The sequence below is a fragment of the Bos javanicus genome, chromosome 5 (assembly GCF_032452875.1).
Source record: "Bos javanicus breed banteng chromosome 5, ARS-OSU_banteng_1.0, whole genome shotgun sequence".
Classification (NCBI taxonomy): domain Eukaryota; kingdom Metazoa; phylum Chordata; class Mammalia; order Artiodactyla; family Bovidae; genus Bos; species Bos javanicus.
The window spans coordinates 41792070-41812970 of NC_083872.1; the positions used below are offsets into that span (position 1 = coordinate 41792070).

General features: G+C 39.9%; 1 protein-coding gene across 1 annotated transcript in view; it reads left to right on the forward strand.

The window, feature by feature from the left end:
• The window catches only part of SLC2A13 (solute carrier family 2 member 13), a 526695-nt gene that overhangs the window by 489229 nt on the left and 16565 nt on the right, over positions 1-20901 (forward strand). The window contains exons 8-9 of the mRNA XM_061416450.1: positions 16610-16731; positions 16858-17010. Of these exons, the coding sequence (XP_061272434.1) occupies positions 16610-16731; positions 16858-17010 (275 nt within the window). The remainder of the gene's footprint in view (positions 1-16609; positions 16732-16857; positions 17011-20901) is intronic.

The window sequence follows — 20901 nt, forward strand, 5'->3', positions numbered from 1 at the left end:
GGGTGGTTTCATCTGCATATATGAGGTTGTTGATATTTCTCCCAGCAATCATGATTCCAGCCTGTGCTTCCTCCTGCCCAGCGTTTCTCATGATGTACTCTGCATATAAGTTAAATAAGCAGGGTGACAATATACAGCCTTGACGTACTCCTTTTCCTATTTGGAACCAGTCTGTTGTTGTTCCATGTCCAGTTCTAACTGTTACTTCCTGACCTGCATACAGGTTTCTTAAGAGGCAGGTCAGGTGGTCTGGTATCCCCATCTCCTTCAGAATTTTCCAGTTTATTGTGATCCACACAGTCAAAGACTTTGGCATATTCAATAAAGCAGAAATATATGTTTTTCTTAAACTCTCTTGCTATTTTGATGATCCAGCAGATGTTGGCAATTTGATCTCTGGTTCCTCTGCCTTTTCTAAAACCAGCTTAAACATCCGGAAGTTCACGGTTCACATGTTGCTGAAGCCTGGCTTGGAGAATTTTGAGCATTACTTTACTAGCGTGTGAGTTGAGTGCAATTGTGTGGTAGTTAATATCTTCTGCTTCTGTTAGGTCCATACCACTTCTGTCCTTTATTGAGCCCATCTTTGCATGAAATGTTCCCTTGGTATCTCTAATTTTCTTGAAGAGATCTCTAGTCTTTTCCATTCTATTGTTTTCCCCTATTTCTTTGCATTGGTTGCTGAGGAAGGTTTTATTATCTCTCTTTGCTCTTCTTTGGAACTCTGCATTCAAATGGGTATATCTTTCCTTTTCTCCTTTGCTTTTTGCTTCTCTTCTTTTCACAGCTATTCTCTTGGCAGAACTGTATTAGCCTTTGCCCTGCTTCATTCTGTACTCCAAGGCAAAATTTGCCTATTACTCCAGGTGTTTCTTGACTTCCTACTTTTGCATTACAGTCCCCTATAATGAAAAGGACATCTTTCTGGGGTGTTAGTTCTAGAAGGTCTTGTAGGTCTTCATAGAACCGTTCAACTTCAGCTTCAGTCTGACCAGCATTACTGGTCAGGGCATAGACTTGGATTACTGTGATATTGAATGGTTTGCCTTGGAAACAAATGAGGTCATTCTGTCGTTTTTGAGATCGCATCCAAGTACTGCATTTCTGACTCTCTTATTGACCATGATGGCTACTCCATTTCTTCTAAGGGATTCCTGCCCACAGTAGTAGATATAATGGTTATCTGAGTTAAATTCTCCCATTCCAGTCCATTTTAGTTCGCTGATTACTAGAATGTCGATGTTCACTCTTGACATCTCCTGTTTGACCACTTCCAATTTGCCTTGATTCATGAACCCAACATTCCAGGTTCCTATGCAATATTGCTCTTTACAGCTTTGGACCTTGCTTCTATCCCCAGTCCCATCCACAGCTGGGTGTTGTTTTTGTTTGGCTCCATCCCTTCATTCTTTCTGGAGTTACTTCTCCACTGATCTCCAGTAGCGTATTGGGCACCTACCGACCTGGGGAGTTCATCTTTCAGTGTCCTATCTTTTTGCCTTTTCATACTGTTCATAGGGTTTTCAAGGCAAGAATACTGAAGTGGTTTGCCATTCACTTCTCCAGTGGACCACAGTCTGTTGTTCCTCTCCACCATGACCCATCCATCTTGAGTGGCCCTATACGGCGTGGCTTAGTTTCCTTGAGTTAGACAAAGCTGTGGTCTGTGTGATCAGATTGGCTCGTTGTCTGTGGTTGTGGTTTCAGTCTGTGTGCCCTCTGACACCCTCTCTCAGCGCCTACCGTCTTACTTGGGTTTCTCTTACTTTGGACGTGCAAAGCATAGCCGCTGCTTCTTACCTTGGAAGCAGAGTAGCTCCTCTCGGCCGCTGCCCCCGACCCCTGACGTGGGGTAGCTCCTCTCAGCTGCTCCTGTGCCTGTTGCAGCCTCTGATCTTTTGTCCTATGAGTCACTAAAGTTTTGAACTATGAATTCAAAAGTGAAAACAATCATCATCTTAGTAGATGTACTTTCCCCTCAATTATCCATTCTTCCATTTAGTCCTACCCACATAACCTTATATTCTAGATAATATTTTGAGTTTGATGTCCCCACACTGCCAATTTCATGGCATTTTCCATGTTTCCACATGTAAAGATTCCAGGTAATCTTTACAAAGTAGACCACAACAGGGCTGGCTGTAGGTGTGATGATGCAGTAAGAAAAGGAATGGTGAAGTATTTTCTTATTAAGTAATACAGTGAAGAAATTTTCTTACATGAAATGGGGTTGAACCTTGAAGCTGATGAGAACTCTCTCCAAGGCAGAGTTGAGGGTTCCTCTGACTTGGTGATTCTTTACAGTCACTGCAGAACGTCAGAGACATGGCTGGGAGGAACAGAGAGGCAACCAGGGACCATGTCCTCTTACTTGTGTCCATAATTGTACTATCCATTGTACTGTTTGCCAATTTGATACCAAAATGAAAGTAACTGAAGTCAAATCTAAGACATTTTGACCAGTCTTCAAACCCAGACCATCCTCTGTGTCTTGCCCTAACTTATAACTATTATTTTAATGGCTCCTTTATTCTATTCAGCTGTGGTACCCTAATTGACTTAACTATCCTCCATTGTAGTGAAAAAATATGAAGAAAGAATGAAGAATAATGAATGTAGTGAAGAATAATGAAGAAATATCTTCATTATTTCTAATTATTTAACTATTTTTTGCCTGTGATAAATAAAAGTACAGTGACAGTGTATCTTCCAGCATACAATATTTTTCCATTTAGATGATTTCCTAAGGATACATTTCAGGAATGACACTTTGGGTCAGGAATAATTGGGTATGAATTCAGATCAGATCAGTCGCTCAGTCGTGTCCGACTCTTTGCAACCCCATGAACCATAGCACGCTAGGCCTCCCTGTCCATCACCGACTCCCAGAGTTCACTCAGACTCACGTCCATCGAGTCAGTGATGCCATCCAGCCATCTCATTCTCTGTCGTCCCCTTCTCCTCTTGCCCCCAATCCCTCCCACCATCAGAGTCTTTTCCAATGAGTCAACTCTTCACATGAGGTGGCCAAAGTACTGGAGTTTCAGCTTTAGCATCATTACTTCCAAAGAAATCCCAGGGCTGATCTCCTTCAGAATGGACTGGTTGGATCTCCTTGCAGTCCAAGGGACTCTCAAGAGTCTTCTCCAACACCACAGTTCAAAAGCATCAATTCTTCGGCACTCAGCCTTCTTCACAGTCCAACTCTCACATCCATACATGACCACAGGAAAAACCATAGCCTTGACTAGATGAACCTTTGTTGGCAAAGTAATGTCTCTGCTTTTGAATATGCTATCTAGGTTGGTCATAACTTTCCTTCCAAGGAGTAAGCATCTTTTAATTTCATGGCTGCAGTCACCATCTGTAGTGATTTTGGAGCCCCAAAAAATAAAGTCTGACACTGTTTCCACTGTTTCCCCATCTGCTTCCCATGAAGTGATGGGACCGGATGCCATGATCTTCGTTTTCTGAATGTTGAGCTTTAAGCCAACTTTTTCACTCTCCACTTTGACTTTCATCAAGAGGCTTTTGAGTTCCTCTTCACTTTCTGCCATAAGGGTGGTGTCATCTGCATATCTGAGGTGATTGATGTTTCTCCTGGCAATCTTGATTCCAGCTTGTGTTTCTTCCAGTCCAGCGTTTTTCATGATGTACTCTGCATATAAGTTAAATAAACAGGGTGACAATTTACAGCCTTGAATATTCTTATGTAAAACTGCCAGATTCATTCCAAGAGGAAGTTGAAGTGAAGTGAAGTCGCTCTGTTGTGTCAAACTCTTTGTGACCCCATGGACAGTAGCCTACCAGGCTCCTCCGTCCATGGGATTTTCCAGGCAAGAACACTGGAGTGGGGTGCCATTTCCTTCTCCAGGAGATCTTCCTGACCCAGGGATTGAACCCAGGTCTCCCACATTGTAGGCAGATGCTTTACCATCTGAGCCACCAAGGAAACCAAAAGGAAGTTACACCAAGTTAAACTCTTACCAGAATTAAAGACTATACCAATATCACTGAATCTTCATCAGCTTTAAGTATTGCTATTATTTTCATTTGTTTGCCCACTCATATTCTGTCCATCTTTTCCCCATATTAGGGCATATAAGCTAGCCAACATACTGGTATATGGCTTAGATTCAGTGTTGTTGTTGTTATTCAGTCACATAGTCATGTCCAACTCCCTGCAACCCCATGGGCTGCAGCACACAGGCCTCCCTGTCCTTCAGCATCTCCCAGAGTTTGCCCAAGTTCATGTTCATTGAATCGGTGATGCTGTCCAGCCATCTCATCTCATCCTCTGACACCCTCTTCTCCTTCTGCCCTCAATCTTTCCTAGCATTAGGGACTTTTCCAGTGAGTTGTCTGTTTGCATCAGATGATCTAAATACTGGAGCTTCAGCTTTAGCTTCAGTCCTTCCAGTGAATATTCAGGGTTGATCTCCCTTAAGATCGCCTGCTTTGATCTCCTAGCAGTCCAAGGGAATTTCAGGAGTCTTCTCCAGCACCACAGTTCAAAGGCATCAATTTTTTGATGTTCTTCATTCTTTATAGTCCAGCTCTCACAACTGTACAGTGATTTATATATAAATAAAACTTTATTGATTCATTTTTAGAAATGGCTTTAGCTCTAAATTTCTAGTGCTTTTGAAATTTACCCATGTCTGTGTTTAATCATCTCAATAATTCTAAAGGTTTTATTTTTAAAAGAAAACAACAGTAATTAACAAAAGATAATAGATGATTTTTTTTTCAACTTACCTTTACGTAAGAAAAATATGAAACATGAAAATAGGGGGAAAGGCTTGACTATAGAGAATAATCCAAGACCAAGATGTTCACCATGGTCTGCATACTACATGCCAGGAGCTATACTTTTCTAAAATTGTTGAACTCGACACATTTTACAGTTTAAATGCTGTATTGCCAGACTTGGCAAAAGTTTGTTTCATGTTAGTCTATTATGTAGGAATTATACTAGTAAACAGAAGTTACACTGTCTGAGGAGTAATGATTCAAGTTTGTTAAAGTAATTTTTTCTGATTGGATGCCCCAAAATCAAAATTTCTCATGGCTAAGGGTACTTGTAGATTTATATCATCCTAGTCCTCTGGTTGATTGACACTGTGTTTATTTCTTCCCAGACAAAAGTGAAAATGCCCTTTCCTGGGGAGGTACTCTGTCCTTTTCTAGGTACCTCTCTACCACCACCATTAGACTATAACCATGTGTAATCAGACCATAAATTCCTATAAAGAACTATGAGATTTAACCCTTAGCAGTATCCATTTGGTTTTGAGGTGATAGCTTAATGATCTTCTTTAAAGAAATCACAGTTCTGCGTCAGGAATTGGAGATGAAATCTTGCTTCCCTAACACTTCACAGTAATGAATTGACAAGTGAAGCCTGTGCAGTAAGCCAGTAGAAGAATGGTAGCTGTGTCACAAAATTGTAGTAAACTATTCCTTCCTTTCTCCAAAACCCCATCTTTTAAAAAAATTTTATTTCCTTTTTAATTAAAGGATAATTGCTTTACAGAATTTTGTTACTCTCTGTCAAACCTCAACATGAATCAGCCATAGGTATACAAATATCCCCTCCCTTTTGAACCTCCCTCCCATCTCCCTCTCCATCCCACTCCTCTAGGTTGATACAGAGCCCCTGTTTGAATTTCCTGAGCCATACAGAAAATCCAAAACCCTAAGTCTTTCATAAACTCTTCTGGGAAGGTGGCAAAATTCTGTAGATTTCTCAGTGATTAAGATTGGAAAGATAAAATTTGAAGTTTTGTGCTATAAAAACAAGTCATATTTTCTTCCATCCCCCATGCATGAACATGAAGCACATAAATAATTTCATCATACTGAATAAAGGAACAATACAAAAAGCATGTACTGTGTAGGAAGCAAGGAATAAGTTATGTACGGCTAATTGTGGCAAGAGCAAATTGCACCACTTAGTTCCTTTGGTTATTTCTTTGGTTTAAAACTGTTTAGAGATGTGATGGAGAAATAACACCAAAAAATAGGCAGAAATAGCTCTACGTATGAACTGATTTTGGAGTAGGTGTTGAGTAGGCAAGCGAGAATTGTTCTATCTTCAAAGAAAGCTGTTAATTTCTAGATGCATTATTAAGGGAAGCACTGTGGACGTCACTGCTGGAACAGGAAACTAATCTTTTTTGTTCTTATCTACATATCAAGTCTTAGTCTAGTCTGCTAGCAAAGAGTAGTTCTCTCACTCCACCAAAATGAGACCATTTTGCTTGCTTGCATATGATTCTTCTTTGTTCACTGCAGCACTCTCTTCTCAGCTACTATTATTGCAATTATTTTCTGGTTTTGCTCTAGGATGTGATGAGAAGGTGCCTCATCAGAGAGCATGACTCTTTCTAATCCCAACCCACACACTTATGGCAAAGTACTTTTGTTCTTTCCCCAGAGCATTGTGTTCTTCCACCAGCAGTCACTAAGCCAGGAAAGCGTGAGGGTATTTTGCAATAACACTTAGAATATACACTTTTATTTTTTAGTTGGAATTTCTAGTGTTTATATTTTGAAGGTCATGTATGATGTCACATTCTTAGTCATTAGCTGTCTGCGTATTGCTGGGTAAGTAACTCTGCCAGGTCCATGCTGCAGCGCAGCGCTTTCCTAAAATCAGCATGAGAATGAAGAGGAGTTAGCCTTTTATGTGTATAAATGTGTGTGTCCAGATGGTTGAAAGCCACATCACAGCAAGCAAGAGTCTACCTGAAAAGATCCTGCTTTCCATTGTTCAGCAAGCAATCATACAAGGAACTTTGATAATAATGAGTTGTAAATAGTGAATAGAGTTTTTCAGTGAATTTTAGTGATCTGATTATTTGTATTTCTGTCCTCAGCAATGTCTTTTCCCTTTCCTTCTCCTCCTTCCCTTTCTCCCATCATTCCCCTCCCCCTCCCACTTTCTATCCTATTCTCTCATTTTAAGATCTTCATAAGCCAAAATATTATTTGACTGGTGGTAAGTGAAAGTGGAGGATTACTGAACAGGGGATTGCTAATGCTGTTTACTACTCATCATTAAACAAATGTGAAGGCTTCATCATTTAATGACCATTGTTCTCTATACAGAGTTCCAGTATAGACTAGTGGTTGAGATTTTTTAAAGGGAGGGGAATACAAAAATGACTGTTTTTTGGCAAACAGATAAATTGCTTTCTTTGTCAATTAATTTGAGCAATCAATCTTTGTAACAAGTCTATTGTTAAGGACTCTTACTTTACAAATGGGCTTCCCAGATGATGCTAGTTGTAAAGAACCTGCCTGCCAATGCAGGAGACATAAGACTCAGATTAGATCCCTGGGTTGGGAAGATCCCCTGGAGGAGGGCATGTCAACCCTCTCCAGTATTTTTTGCCTGGAGAATCCCATGGACAGAAGAGCCTGGTGGGCTGTAGCCCATAGAGTCACAAAGAGTCAGACATGACTGAGTGACTTAGCACACACATATACATTTTACAGATTATAAAACCAAGGTAACTTTCCCAAAGGTAAACAGTGGGTAAGTGGCAGAACTGAGATACTGAACTGTGCAGCCGGATGCTAGACCCTGTGTACTTAACTTTTGTGCTGTGCTGCCTGGGATGAGAGCTCAGTACGGTAGAAGAGGGAGTACATTCAGATAGCATAATACAAAGCACTGTGTGATAACAGTATGCTGCTGCTAAGTCGCTTCAGTCATGTCTGACTCTGTGCGACCCCATAGACGGCAGCCCACCAGGCTCCCCCACCTCTGGGATTCTCCAGGCAAGAACACTGCAGTGGGTATAGATGAGGAAAATGAAAAGGCACTGAGAGGAGGAAGAATATTTCAGACAGGTGAATGGGTGGCATCTGTACTAGCCTTGAGGGCTAGGTAGATTCTGATAGTAGAAATCAGGAGTGAGAATTTGCCTTTCATTAGAAGAAATGGCATGAGTACAAGATGCTGAGTCTGGAAGGTAGGTTCGGAAAATAAGTAGTCTAGTTTAGCTGGAGAAAAGGATTGTGTACACAGTACAGAATACATGAAGGGAAGGGAGTCACCAGCTTCCCTGAGGTCATACTCTCCTCTTCTAATCATTCATCCCTCAAGGTTTGGTGGTGGTGGTGGTGGTTTAGTTGCTAGGTCATGTCTGACTCTTGCTACCCAAGGGACTGTAGCCTACCAGACTCCTCTGCCCATGGGATTTCCCAGGCAAGAATACTGGAGTAGGTAGCCATTCCCTTCTTCAGGGAATCTTCCTGATCCAGCAATCAATCCCTAGTCTGCATCACAGGCAGATTCTTTACCAATGAGCCACCAAGGAAGCCCTCACAAGATAAGGTAAGCTACAGCCAAATTTTGCAGGCTGCATTTCATGGGCATTTGGAATAAGGAGGATGATGTGTTTTAAGCTGTGAGGTGGCATGAACAATACTCTAAAGAGCTCAGCTTGGTGGATTAGTACTTTGAAGAAAGTAATGTGAGAAGCGGGAAAAATAATTGAGACTCTATTTGTTTTCTATTGCTGAAAAACAGTCTTACCACAATATTAGGTTAGCAGCTTTAAGCAACCCACATGTATGATAATCAGTTTCTATGGATCAGGAGTCTAGGCATAGCTTAGCTAGGTCTTCTGCTTAGGGTCTCACAAGGTTACAGTCAATGTTGGCTGGGTCTGTAGTTTCATCTGCAGCTCAGTTAGGAAAGGATTAGCTCTTGCTAGCAGAATTCTGTAGCTTTTGTACTAATGACTCTTGTTTCTTGCCAGCTGTTAACCAAAGGCTATCCTCAGCTCCTAAAGATTTCTCTCAGCTCCTGCCATGAGCATTTCAATACTGGCATTGAAATGTTGCTTTTTCAGAGCCAACAAGGAAATGAGAGACTTCAGCTAAATAGCACTATAATCTTAATCACATATGTCCTGTCACTTTTACCACATTCTGTTGGTTTTTAGCCAACAAATCAAAGGTCACCCCCACACTTAAGGAGAGAGGATGACCCACAAGCATGAACATCAGGAAATACACAGGTAGAGACTCATAAAGGCCCTATACTAAGGTCTGCCACAGCCAGATACAGTTGGTGAAACAAACACTCCAGAGTCTGAATTAAGTTGGTATGAATGAAAATAGAAAGGAAGAGTCAAATTCAAAAAATTATGTCTAGGAAAGATAATTATGATTTCTTGCAAAATTCATTGCATATATTAACTCACACATGCCTCAAAATATCTCTGACACAGCTACCAGGAAAATCCTTATTTCACGGGTGAGGATGCAGACTTTTAGAAGTTAAGTGCCTAGATCACATACATATGAGCTTCAAATCTGAGTGTCCTCATATAGATTTTGAAAGTAGGATGTCAGTCCCAGAGTTCATTCTCTTAGCCACCCTTCTTTACTTTTGCTTCCCTGGTGGCTCAGCTAGTAAAAAAAAATCTGCCTGCAATGCGGGAGACCTGGGTTTGATCCCTCAGTTGGGAAGATACTCTGGAGAAAGGAAAGGCTACCACTCCAGTATCTGGCCTGGAGAAGTCCATGGACTATATAGTCCATTGGGTTGCAAAGAGTCAGACACAACTGAGCAACTTTCACTTTCAAAAGTATAGAGAATTTAAAGAGAGATGGATAAGAAAAACATGATTTTAACTAATTTCAACTCTGTTTCAACTCAGAGAAATGTCATGAGAGGCACTATTAAAATAATATGTATTGTGCATTTACTACATGCCAGGTAGTGTGGTTGGCACTCAATATGCATCATCACATTTAATGTTGCCAACAGCCTATGATAATAGTCTTTTCTCCTGTTTTAAAGATCAGAAAACATGACTGTGCCTGTACTCACTAAACTCTAGTTTCCACAAATACAAAGGGTTGTTATTTTGTTTATAACTATATCTCTAATCGGCTAAGGCAATGGCACCCCACTCCAGTACTCTTGCTTGGAAAATCCCATGGATGGAGGAGCCTGTTGGCTGCAATCCATGGGGTCGCTAAGAGTCGGACACGACTGAGTGACTTCACTTTCACTTTTCACTTTCACGCATTGGAGAAGGAAATGGCAACCCACTCCAGTGTTCTTGCCTGGAGAATCCCAGGGACGGGGGAGCCTGGTGGGCTGCCATCTATGGGGTCGCACAGAGTCGGACACGACTGAAGTGACTTAGCATAGCATAGCATATCTCCAATATCTGACACATAAAAAAGTGTTCACTATATAAATGTTTGAATGAATGAGCATAGCTTATAAGTGGTAGAGTTATGATATGAACTCATAATAGCTTCACTCTACCTCCTGTAGAAGATAATGCATTCCACTGTAGTCTTGGCAGGAAATCTAGATATGGATGTTCAGCACATATGTAAATTCAATTAATGGAGCTTGAGGAAAAGGTCAAGGCTAGGTTCCCTGTAAGTGAGCATTTAAGTGGATATCAAAAGCCCTAAAATTAGATGAAATGATTAAGGGAGAAGGTATAAACCCCAAACCAGAACCTGCGAGAACATCTGTATTTAGAGGCTGAGGGGAGGAAGAGGCATTTTAAAAGGCAATGAAGACAAATACATCAGAGAGTTGAGATGGATATATTGATATAAAAGTAAAGGGGAAAGAGAAGGCAGGAGGGTTTTCAGCAATATCAACTACCACAGGGTAATCAAAGAGCCTCAGAATTAAGGCAAGGTAATTATAGTTGAGGATTAAGAGGCCATCAGTTTGGGGTGAACAATTCAGAGAAAATAGGGCGTGAGTAAAAATCAGGGGAGTGTCTGTGGATGAGGACCTCACTACTGTAAACTACTTTGTAATTTCAGATGAGCTAGTAGTAGTAATATGAAAGGGATGAAAGATTTTAATAGGAGTAATTTTTGTGTGTTGTAAATAGAAGGGTAGGCTCAAGTAGGAAGAAACTAAAGATGGCATAAAGAGAACTGACTACTGACAGAACATACTGTAGAGGAAACAGAAGCAAATGTAGAACCACTAATAGGAAGGTCTGTCCTTAGAACAGGCAAGAGACATGTTACTATTCAAAGTAGGAGAAGAATCTGAAATAAGATAAAAGTAAAGGTCCAACAGAGAAAAACTGAGGGAATTCACGTGGAAAGTCTTCAATTTTTATGAAAATGGAGGCAAGTTCTTCAAACCCAGGGAAGGTGGGAAAGATTTCAAGACTAGAGGATAGTAAGAAGTATTTTAATTTATTGAGGCAACAGTTGACCAAAAGTTTATTCTATGTTTACTCTAAAATAAGCAGAAAATTCAACAGAGAAGACAGTAAATAATCATCATCATCATTATTAGGAACCCATCTGAGGAGAAATAGCATGAACTTTTAATAGATGTCAGCAGGATGGTTTCATAATTTTATGCAACTTCTGAAAAGTGGTTATTAAAGGAAGTTAATGGTCCTGCACAGAGTTGGGAACTGAAACTATGAGAATGACAGGCAAGCATGGAAGAATGAAAGATGGATTCTAGACGTCAGTAAAGACGATATTGGCATGGTCTGAGTTGAACAATGATGTAACTGAATACTGAGAGGAATCGAGAGTCTAAAGATGTGATTTGGGTACTAGAAATAAATAACATGCTTATCATCAAAAGGAATGAGGTACGTTTGAGACCCTGAAGTAAAATAGTCAAGCTACTTATAATGCCCTTTCCACAGTTTCAAAGGTTAAGTAAGGAACTCTGAAGCTAAGGTATCAGATGGGCCAGAAATAAACGTAAATGAATATGGCAGAGGATGAGAGGGGCGGAGAAGATAACTGACCAGGCATCAAGACAGGGTGTTATGATGGAGGTCATAAACATAGCAATAAGGACAGAGCTTAGATGTCAAGGTTCAAAAATAGAGATTGACGGAGATAGAACAATAGCATAAGAAATAACAGTAGAAGAATGTTTTTCAGGTTGCTCAGGTCTTCAGATGCAAAGTCAGCAGAGAGTGCCTGCTAGAGAAGCAAGTACGTGTAGCAGGAAGGTAAAGAATTATTTTAAATAAGATATAAGCATTGCTCCCTGCCCATACTACCTTATCACCCCTTTACAGGTGATCCTTCTAATCCTTAAAATTACCAGTAAGGCATTTTCCCCCATTTTACAAATGAAATATTCTGGTTCTGGAATTTGAATTTTTGCCCTTACTTCAAAATCTAAAGCTTTACAACATACTGACTTTCAGTGCTTTTTAAAATGTTACTGCAGCCCTCAAAGACTAACTAGAAATTATGTCTGATATTTGAAATGGATATGAAACACAATGGTCTTTTTTAAGGTATAATTTATATATATATAACATTATATTAGTTTCAGGAGTACAATATAATGATTCAACATTAAGGTATACTGGGAAGTGATCACCACAATAAGTCTAGATAACATCCATCTCTACCCATATTCATAATTTTTTTTCTTAAGAACTTTTAAGATCTACTCTATGCAATACAGTATTGTTAACTATGGCTACCATGCCACACTTTGGCCACCTGATACAAAGAACCAAATCATTGGAAAAGACCTTAATGCTGGGAAAGATTGAGGGCAAGAGGAGAAGGGGACAACAGAGGATGAGATGGTTGGATGGCATCGCTGACTGAATAGACATGAGTTTGAGGAAACTCAGGGAGATAGTGAAGGATGGGGAAGACGGGCATGCTGCCATCCGTGGAGTTACAGAGTCAGACACGACTTAATGACTGAACAACAACTACAGCCATGCCACACACTACCTCCTCATGACTTTTTATTTTATAACCAGAAGTCCGTGTCTTTTGGCCCATTTCACTCCACACTATTTCCCACTCCTGACGACCACCGATCTGTTCTCTGTATCCATGAGCTCCTCATTTTTTTTTTAAGATTACATATACAAATGAGATCATATGGTATTTGTCTTTTTCTGGTTTATTTCACTAAGCATAATGTTCTCAAGGTCCATCCATGTTGTCTTGAATGGAATGGAAAGACTGAGCATCACTTCATGGCAGATAATGGAAACAATAACAGACTTTATTTTCTTGGGGTCCAAAATCGCTGCAGATGGTGACTGCAGCCATGAAATTAAAAGATGCTCCCTCTTTGGAAGAAAAGCTATGACCAACCTAGACAGCATATTAAAAAGCAGAGACATTACTTTTCTCACAAAGGTCCATATAGTCAAAGCTATGATTTTTCCAGTAGTCATGTATGGATGTGTGAGTTAGACAATAAAGAAAGATTCTCCAAAAAATTCTTTGGAGGACCAAAGAATTGATGCTTTTGAACTGTGGTGTTGGAGAAAACTCTTGAGAGTCCCTTGGACAGCAAGGAGATCAAATTAGTCAATCCTAAAGGAAATCAACACTGAATATTCACTGGAAGGACTGATGCTGAAGCTGAAACTCCAATACTTTGGCCACCTGATACGAAGAACTGATTCATTAAAAAGCCCCTGATGCTGGGAAAGATTGAAGACAGGAGAATAAGGGGAAGACAGAGGATGAGATGGATGGATGGCATCACCGACTTGATGGACATGAGTTTGAACAAGCTCTTGGAGTTGGTGATGGACAGCAAAGCCTGGCATACTGCAGCCCACGGGAATGCAAAGAGTTGGACATAACTGAGCAACTGAACTGACTATATATATGTATATACTATATGTATGTGTGTGTGTCTATGTGCATGTGTGTGTACACACACACCACATTTTTCTTTATCCATTCATCTATTGACAAACACTTAGGTTGTTTCCGCAATCTTGGCTATTGAAGATAATGCTGAGGTGAACAGGATGGAGCAGATATTTTTTTCAAGTTGGCGTTTTTGTTTACTCTGGATAAATACCCAGAAGTAGAATTGCTGGATTGTATGGTAGTTTCATTTTTAAGTTTTTAAAGAATCTCGATACTGTTACCATACTGCTGCACCAATTTATATACACACCAACAATGCACAAGCGTTCTCTCTTGCCAACACTTTTTACTTCTTGTCTTATTGATGATAGTTATTCTGCCAAATATGAGGCAGTATCTCGTTGTGGTTTTGATTCGCATATCTCAGATAAATAGTGATGCTGGGCATCTTTTCATGAACTTGTTGCCCATGTGTACCATCCATACTGAAATCAGATTGATTATATTCTTTGTAACCAAAGATGGAGAAGTTCTATACAGTCAGCAAAAACAAGACCAGGAGCTGATTGTCGCTCAGATCATAAACACCTTATTGCAAAATTTAGATTTAAATTGAAGAAAGTAGGGGAAACCACTAGAATATTCAGGTATGACCTAAATCAAATCCCTTAGGATTATACAGTGGGAGTAACAAATAGCTTCAAGGGATTATATCTGATACAGTACCTGAAGAACTATGGATGGAGGTTCATATCACTGTACAGGAGGTGATAATCAAAATTATCCCCAAGAAGAAGAAATTCAAAAAGGGAAAATGGTTGTCTGAGGAGGCCTTACAAATAGCTGAGAAAAGAAGAGAAGTGAAGACAAAGGAAAAAGGAAAGATATACCCATCTGAATACAGAGTTCCAAAGAATAGCAAGGAGAGATAAGAAAGCCTTCCTCAGTGATCAATCAAAGAAATAGAGGAAAACAATAGAATGGGAAAGACTAGAGATCTCTTCAAGAAGATTAGAGATACCAAGGGAACATTTCATGCAAAGATGGGCACATAAAGGACAGAAACAGTAGACATAATAGAAACAGAAGATATTAAGAAGAGGTGACAAGAATGCACAGAAGAACTATACAAAAATGATTTTATTGATCCAGATAACCATGGTGGTGTGATCACATAGAGTCAGACATCCTGGAATGTGAAGTCAAGTGGGCCTTAGGAAGCATCACTATGAACAAAGCTAGTAGATGTGATGGAATTCCAGCTGAGCTATTTCAAATCCTGAGAGATGATGCTGTGAATGTGCTGCACTCAGTATGCCAGCAAATTTGAAAAACTCATCAGTGGCCACAGGACTGGAAAAGGTCAGTTTTCATTCTAATCCCAAAGAAAGGCAATGCCAAAGACTATTCAAACTACTGCACAATTGTGCTCAACTCACACGCTAGTAAAGTAATGCTCAAAATTCTCCAAGCCAGGCTTCAGCAACATGTGAACTGTGAACTTCCAGATGTTCAAGCTGAATTTAGGAAAGGCAGAAGAACCAGAGATCAGATTGCCAACATCTGTTGAATCATAGGAAAAGCAAGAGAATTCCAGAAAAAACATTGACTTCACTAAAGTCTTTGTGTGAATCACAACAAACTGGAAAATTGGTAAAGAGATGGGAATACTAGACCACCTGACTTGCCTCCTGAGAAATCTGTATGCAGGTCAAGAAGCAACAGTTGAACCAGACATGGAACAATGGGCTGGTTCCAAATTGGGAAAGGAGTACGTCAAGGCTGCATAGTGTCACCTTGCTTATTTAACTTATATTCAGAGTACATCATGTGAAATTCTGGGCTGGATGAAGCACAAGCTGGAATCCATATTACAGAGAGAAATGTCAATAATCTCAGATATGCAGATGACACCACCCTTATGGCTGAAAGTGAAGAGGAACTGAAGAGCCTCTTGATGAAGGTGAAAGAGGAGAGTGAAAAAGCTGGCTTAAAACTCAAATATTCAAAAAACAAAGATCATGGCATTCAGCCCCATCACTTCATGTCAAATAGATGGAGAAACAATGGAAACAGTGACAGAATTTATTTTCTTGGGCTCCAAAATCACTGCAGATTGTGACTGCAGCCATGAAATTAAAAGACATGTACTCCTTGGAAGAAAAGTTATGACCAACCTAGACAGTATATTAAAAAGCAGAGACATTACTTTGCTGACAAAGGTCCATATAGTCAAAGCTGATTTTTCCAGTAGTCATGTATGGATGTGTGAGTTGGACAATAAAGAAAGCTGAGGACCAAAGAATTGATGCTTTTGAACTGTGGTGTTGGAGAAGACTCTTGAGAGTCCCTTGGACAGCAAAGAGATCCAACCAGTCCATCCTAAAGGTAACCAGTCCTGAATATTCATTGGAAGGACTGATGCTGAAGCTTAAACTCCAATACTTTGGCCACCTGATGCAAAGAACTGACTCATTAAAAAGACCCTGATACTGGGAAAGATTGAAGGCAGGAGGAGAAGGGGAAGACAGGATGAGATGGATGAATGGCATCACCGACTCAGACATGATTTTGAACAAGCTCCGGGAGTTGGTGATGGACAGGGAAGCCTGGCATGCTGCAGGCCATGGGATTGCAAAAAGTCGGACACACCTGAGCGGCTAACTAACAAACTGACTGACCATCTGTTTGTCTTCTTTTGAAAAATGTCTCTTATGATCCTCTGCCCATTTTTCATTCAGATTATTTTTTTGTTACTGAGTTGTATGTACAATGTGTTGTTCTTGAATTATATTCAGCTCTAAAAAGTTTCATGTCAGCTTACATATATAATCCTCCTTTAAATAAATTTTTTAGAGAAACATCTTGGTTTCTTTTCCTTAATGAAATTAAGGAACTATAAATGCATTCTAGATAATATATTGAATTTCTGCAACTATAACCTAAAACCCTAAGTTAATATTTATCTTGCCTTACTTTTCAGGTGTGAAAATGAAACCAAATTCAAAACAGAAGAAGTATTTTGGGCTTACAATTTCTGCCCTACTCCATACTCCTGGACTGCACTTCTGGGCCTTATTTTATATCTTATTTTCTTCGCACCTGGTAAACAAAGATTCTGTTGTTGTAATTGTTATTTTAATTAAATTGTCTCTATTTAGACAAGACAAGCTACTCTTTTAAATTCCTTACATGCTACTTTACTGAAATTCTTCATTTTATACTTCTCAGGAATGGGACCAATGCCTTGGACTGTGAATTCTGAAATATATCCCCTTTGGGCAAGAAGCACAGGAAATGCATGTTCATCTGGAATAAATTGGATTTTCAATGTTCTGGTGTCATTGACATTTTTACACACAGCAGAGTATCTTACATACTATGGTAAGAGAATATAGTTTCATTTTTATTTTCTACTCTTGTTTTTAGATTTGCTGTCATTCGTGATTGAAAAACTAAATGGTTATATTTTTGCTATTATAAATATCTCTGCAAGGCTGTCTTATTCCCCAGAAGCCTTAGAAATGTTTCTGGGAAAAGATAAGAGGAACTGTCCTTTCCTAAGCAGTATTGCTGCTTGTCCCTCAGTGCTTTATAGCTTTCACCCACCTACACTTCAGACCCAAACATCTCCCAGCTATCCTCAGTGGGAAGTCCTCACAACAAGGCCTTTAGTTTAATGGAAAAAACATAAACAACAGAGAATTATAGAAAGATCCTGGAGTCTAGGGGTCATGCTTGAAAATGTCTCTTAACATGGATGGGTTGTATCCAAGAGTAGAATCAAAGTAGGGTCAAAGTTGCTCCCCCAAATGTTGTGCTCGCACTGTGCCTTCCACTCTATCATATCTGCTGTTCAGACCAAAGTATTTCAGGATCCACTGAGACCAGCACTTATGACTGCTGAAACTATAAATGTGGCAGAGGTGTTCATGTAAAATGTAGAGAGACCATAACTCGAAGAAAACAATCTTGAGAAGTGACTGAGTTAGGAAAAAACTTTGGGAAGCTACTTCAGGTTTATCTTTACTAAAACGAAAAGGTGTCTTTTTAGCAAGAGAATTTCTTTATTGTCTGTATGAGTTTATAGGTTATGATTGGATTCTAAGTGATGAAATAGGGGTTTTCATGCTAATCTGAGCCTCCGTGATTATATACTGAAAGTCTATTGTTTAGAACCCACCCCCACCCCCGTTCACCCGCCCCTCCCTTCATGGATCACATATCCTGGGGAAGGGACTTGCATGATTCAGTGAAGGTATGAGCCATAATGTACAGGGCCACCCAAGTTGGATGGTTCATGGTGAACAGTTCTTAGAAAATGTGGTCCACTAGAGGAGGAGATGGCAAACCACTCCAGTAACCTTGCCTGGAGTACCCCATGCACAGTAAGAAAAGGCAAAAAGATATGACACCAGAAGATGAGCCCACCAGGTCAGAAGGTGTCCAATATTCTACTGGGGAAGAGCAGAGGACAATTACAAATAGCTCCAGAAAGAATGAAGAGGATGGGCCAAAGTGGAAACACTCAGTTGTAAATGTGTCTAGGGTGAAAGTAAAGTTTGATGCTATAAAGAACAATACTGCATAGGAACTTGGAATGTTAGGTCCATGAATCAAGGTGAATTGGACATGGTCCAGAAGGAGATGGCAAGATTGAACATCAAAATCTTAGGAATCAGGGAACTAAAAGGGAAGAGAATGGGTGAATTTAACTCAGATGAGCATTATATCTATTACTGTGGGCAAGAATCCTGTAGAAGAAATGGAGTCGCCCTCGTAGTCAACAAAAGAGTCTGAAATGCAGTACTTGGGTGCAGGCTTAAAAAACAACAGAATGATCGTGGTTTCTTTCCAAGGCAAACCATTGAACCTCAGAGTAATCCAAGTCTGTGTCCCAACCACTGATGCCAAGGAAGCTGAAGTTGATGCTAGTGGTAAAAAACCTGCCTGCCAATGCAAGAGACATAAGAGACTTGGATTTGATCCCTGGATCAAAAAGATCCCCTGGAGGAGAAAATGGCAACCCACTCCAGTATTCTTGCCTGGAAAATCCCATGGACAGTGGAGCCTGGCAGGCTATAGTCCATGAGGTTGTAAAGAGTTGGACATGACTGAAGTAACATAGCATGCACACATGCTTGTCCCAACCACTGTTGCCGAAGAAGCTGATGTTGATGGGTTCTATTAAGACCTACAAGACCTTCTAGAACTAACACCAAAAATATATGTCCTTTTCATCTTAGGGGATTGTAATTTAAAAGTAGGAAATCAAGAGATACCTGGAATAACAGGCAAATTTTGCCTTGGAGTACAAAATGAAGCAGGACAAAGACTAATAGAGATTTGTTAAGAGAACACACTGATTATATATAGTGAACACCCTTTTCCAACACAAGAGACAACTCTACAAATGGACATCACCACATGGCCAGTAAATAAATCAGATTGATTATGGTCTTTGCAGCCAAAAATGGAGAGAAGCTCTATACAGTCAGCAAAAACAAGGCTGGGAGCTGACTGTGGCTCAGATCATGAACTACTTGTTGCCAAATTCATACTCAAATTGAAGAAAGTAGGGAAAAACAATAGGCCATTCTGGTTTGACCTAAATCAAATCCCTTATGATTTATACACTGGAAGTGATGAATATTTTTAGCGGATTAGATCTGGTAGAAGAACTATGGACAGAGGTCCGTAACATTGTATAGGAGGTGTTGACCAAAACCATCTGAAAGATAAAGGAATACAAGAAGGCAAAGTGGCTAAGGAGGCTTTACAAATAGATGAGTAAAGAAGAGAAGTGAAAGGCAAAGGATAAAAGGAAAGATATATTCAACTGAATGCAGAGTTCCAGAGAATAGCAAGGAGAGATAAGAAGGCCTTAAATGAACAATGCAAGGAGATAGAGCAAAACAAAAGAATGGGAAAGACTAGAGATTCTCATCAAGAAAATTGGAGATATCAAGGGAACATTTCATGAAAGAATGGGCATGATAAAGGACAGGAACATTAAGGACTTAAAAGAAGTAGAGGATATTAAGAAGAGGTGGCAGAAGTACAAAGAACTATACAAAAATGTCTTAATGACCAAGATAAACTCTATGACTGGTCACTCACCTAGAGTGAGACAAACTGGAGTGTGAAGGCAAGAGGGCCTTAGGAAACATTACTAGGAACAAAGCTAGTGGAGGTGATGGAATTCCATCAGAGGAATTTAAAATCATAAAGATGATGCTGTTAAAGTGCTGCACTCAGTATTTCAGCAAATTTGGAAAACTTAACAGTAGCCACAGGACCAGAAAATGTCAGTTTTCACTCCAGTCCCAAAGAAGGGCAGTGGAAAAGAATGTTCAAACTACCATACAATTGTGCTCCTTTTACGTGCTAACAAGGCGATGCTCAAAATCCTTTGAGCTAGGCTTCAGCAAATCATTAATTGAGAACTTCCAGATGTACAAGCTGGGTTTCAAAGAGGCAGAGGAACCAGACATCAAATTGCCAGCATTTGCTGGATCATGGAGAAAGCAAAGAAGTTCCAGAAAAACATCTACTTCTGCTTCATTGACTATGCTAAAGTCTTTGACTATGTGGATGACAACAAACTGCAGAAAATTCCTAGAGATGGGAATACCAGACCACCTTACCTGTCTCTGAGAAAGAGGTCAAGAAGCAACAATTAGAATTGGACATAGAACAACAAACTGGTTCAAATTTTTTGAAAAGAGTATTACAAGGCTGAATACTGTCACCCTGCTTATTTAACTTCTATGCAGAGTACACCATGCAAAATGCACATGAATGAACATTGGGCTGGATGAAGCACAAGTTGGGGTCAAGATTGCTGGGAGAAATACCAACAACCTCAGATACACAGATGCCACCACCCTTATGGCAGAAAGCAAAGAGGAACTAAAGAGCCTCTTGATGAAGGTGAAAGAGGAGAGTGAAAAGACTGACTTGAAACTCAACATTCAAAAATCTAAGATCATAGCATCCAGTCCCATCACTTCATGGCAAATAGAAGGGGGAAAAGTGGAAGCAGTGACAGATTTTATTTTCTTGGGCTCCAAAATCACTGGGGACGGTGACTGCAACCATGAAATTCAAAGACACTTGACCCTGGAAGGAAAGCTATGATGAACCTAGACAGCATATTTAAGAAGAGAGACCTCACTTTGCCAACAAAGGTCCATATAGTCAAAGCCATGATTTTTCCAGTAGTCATGTATGGATATGAGAGTTGGACCATAAAGAAGACTGAGTGCTGAAAAA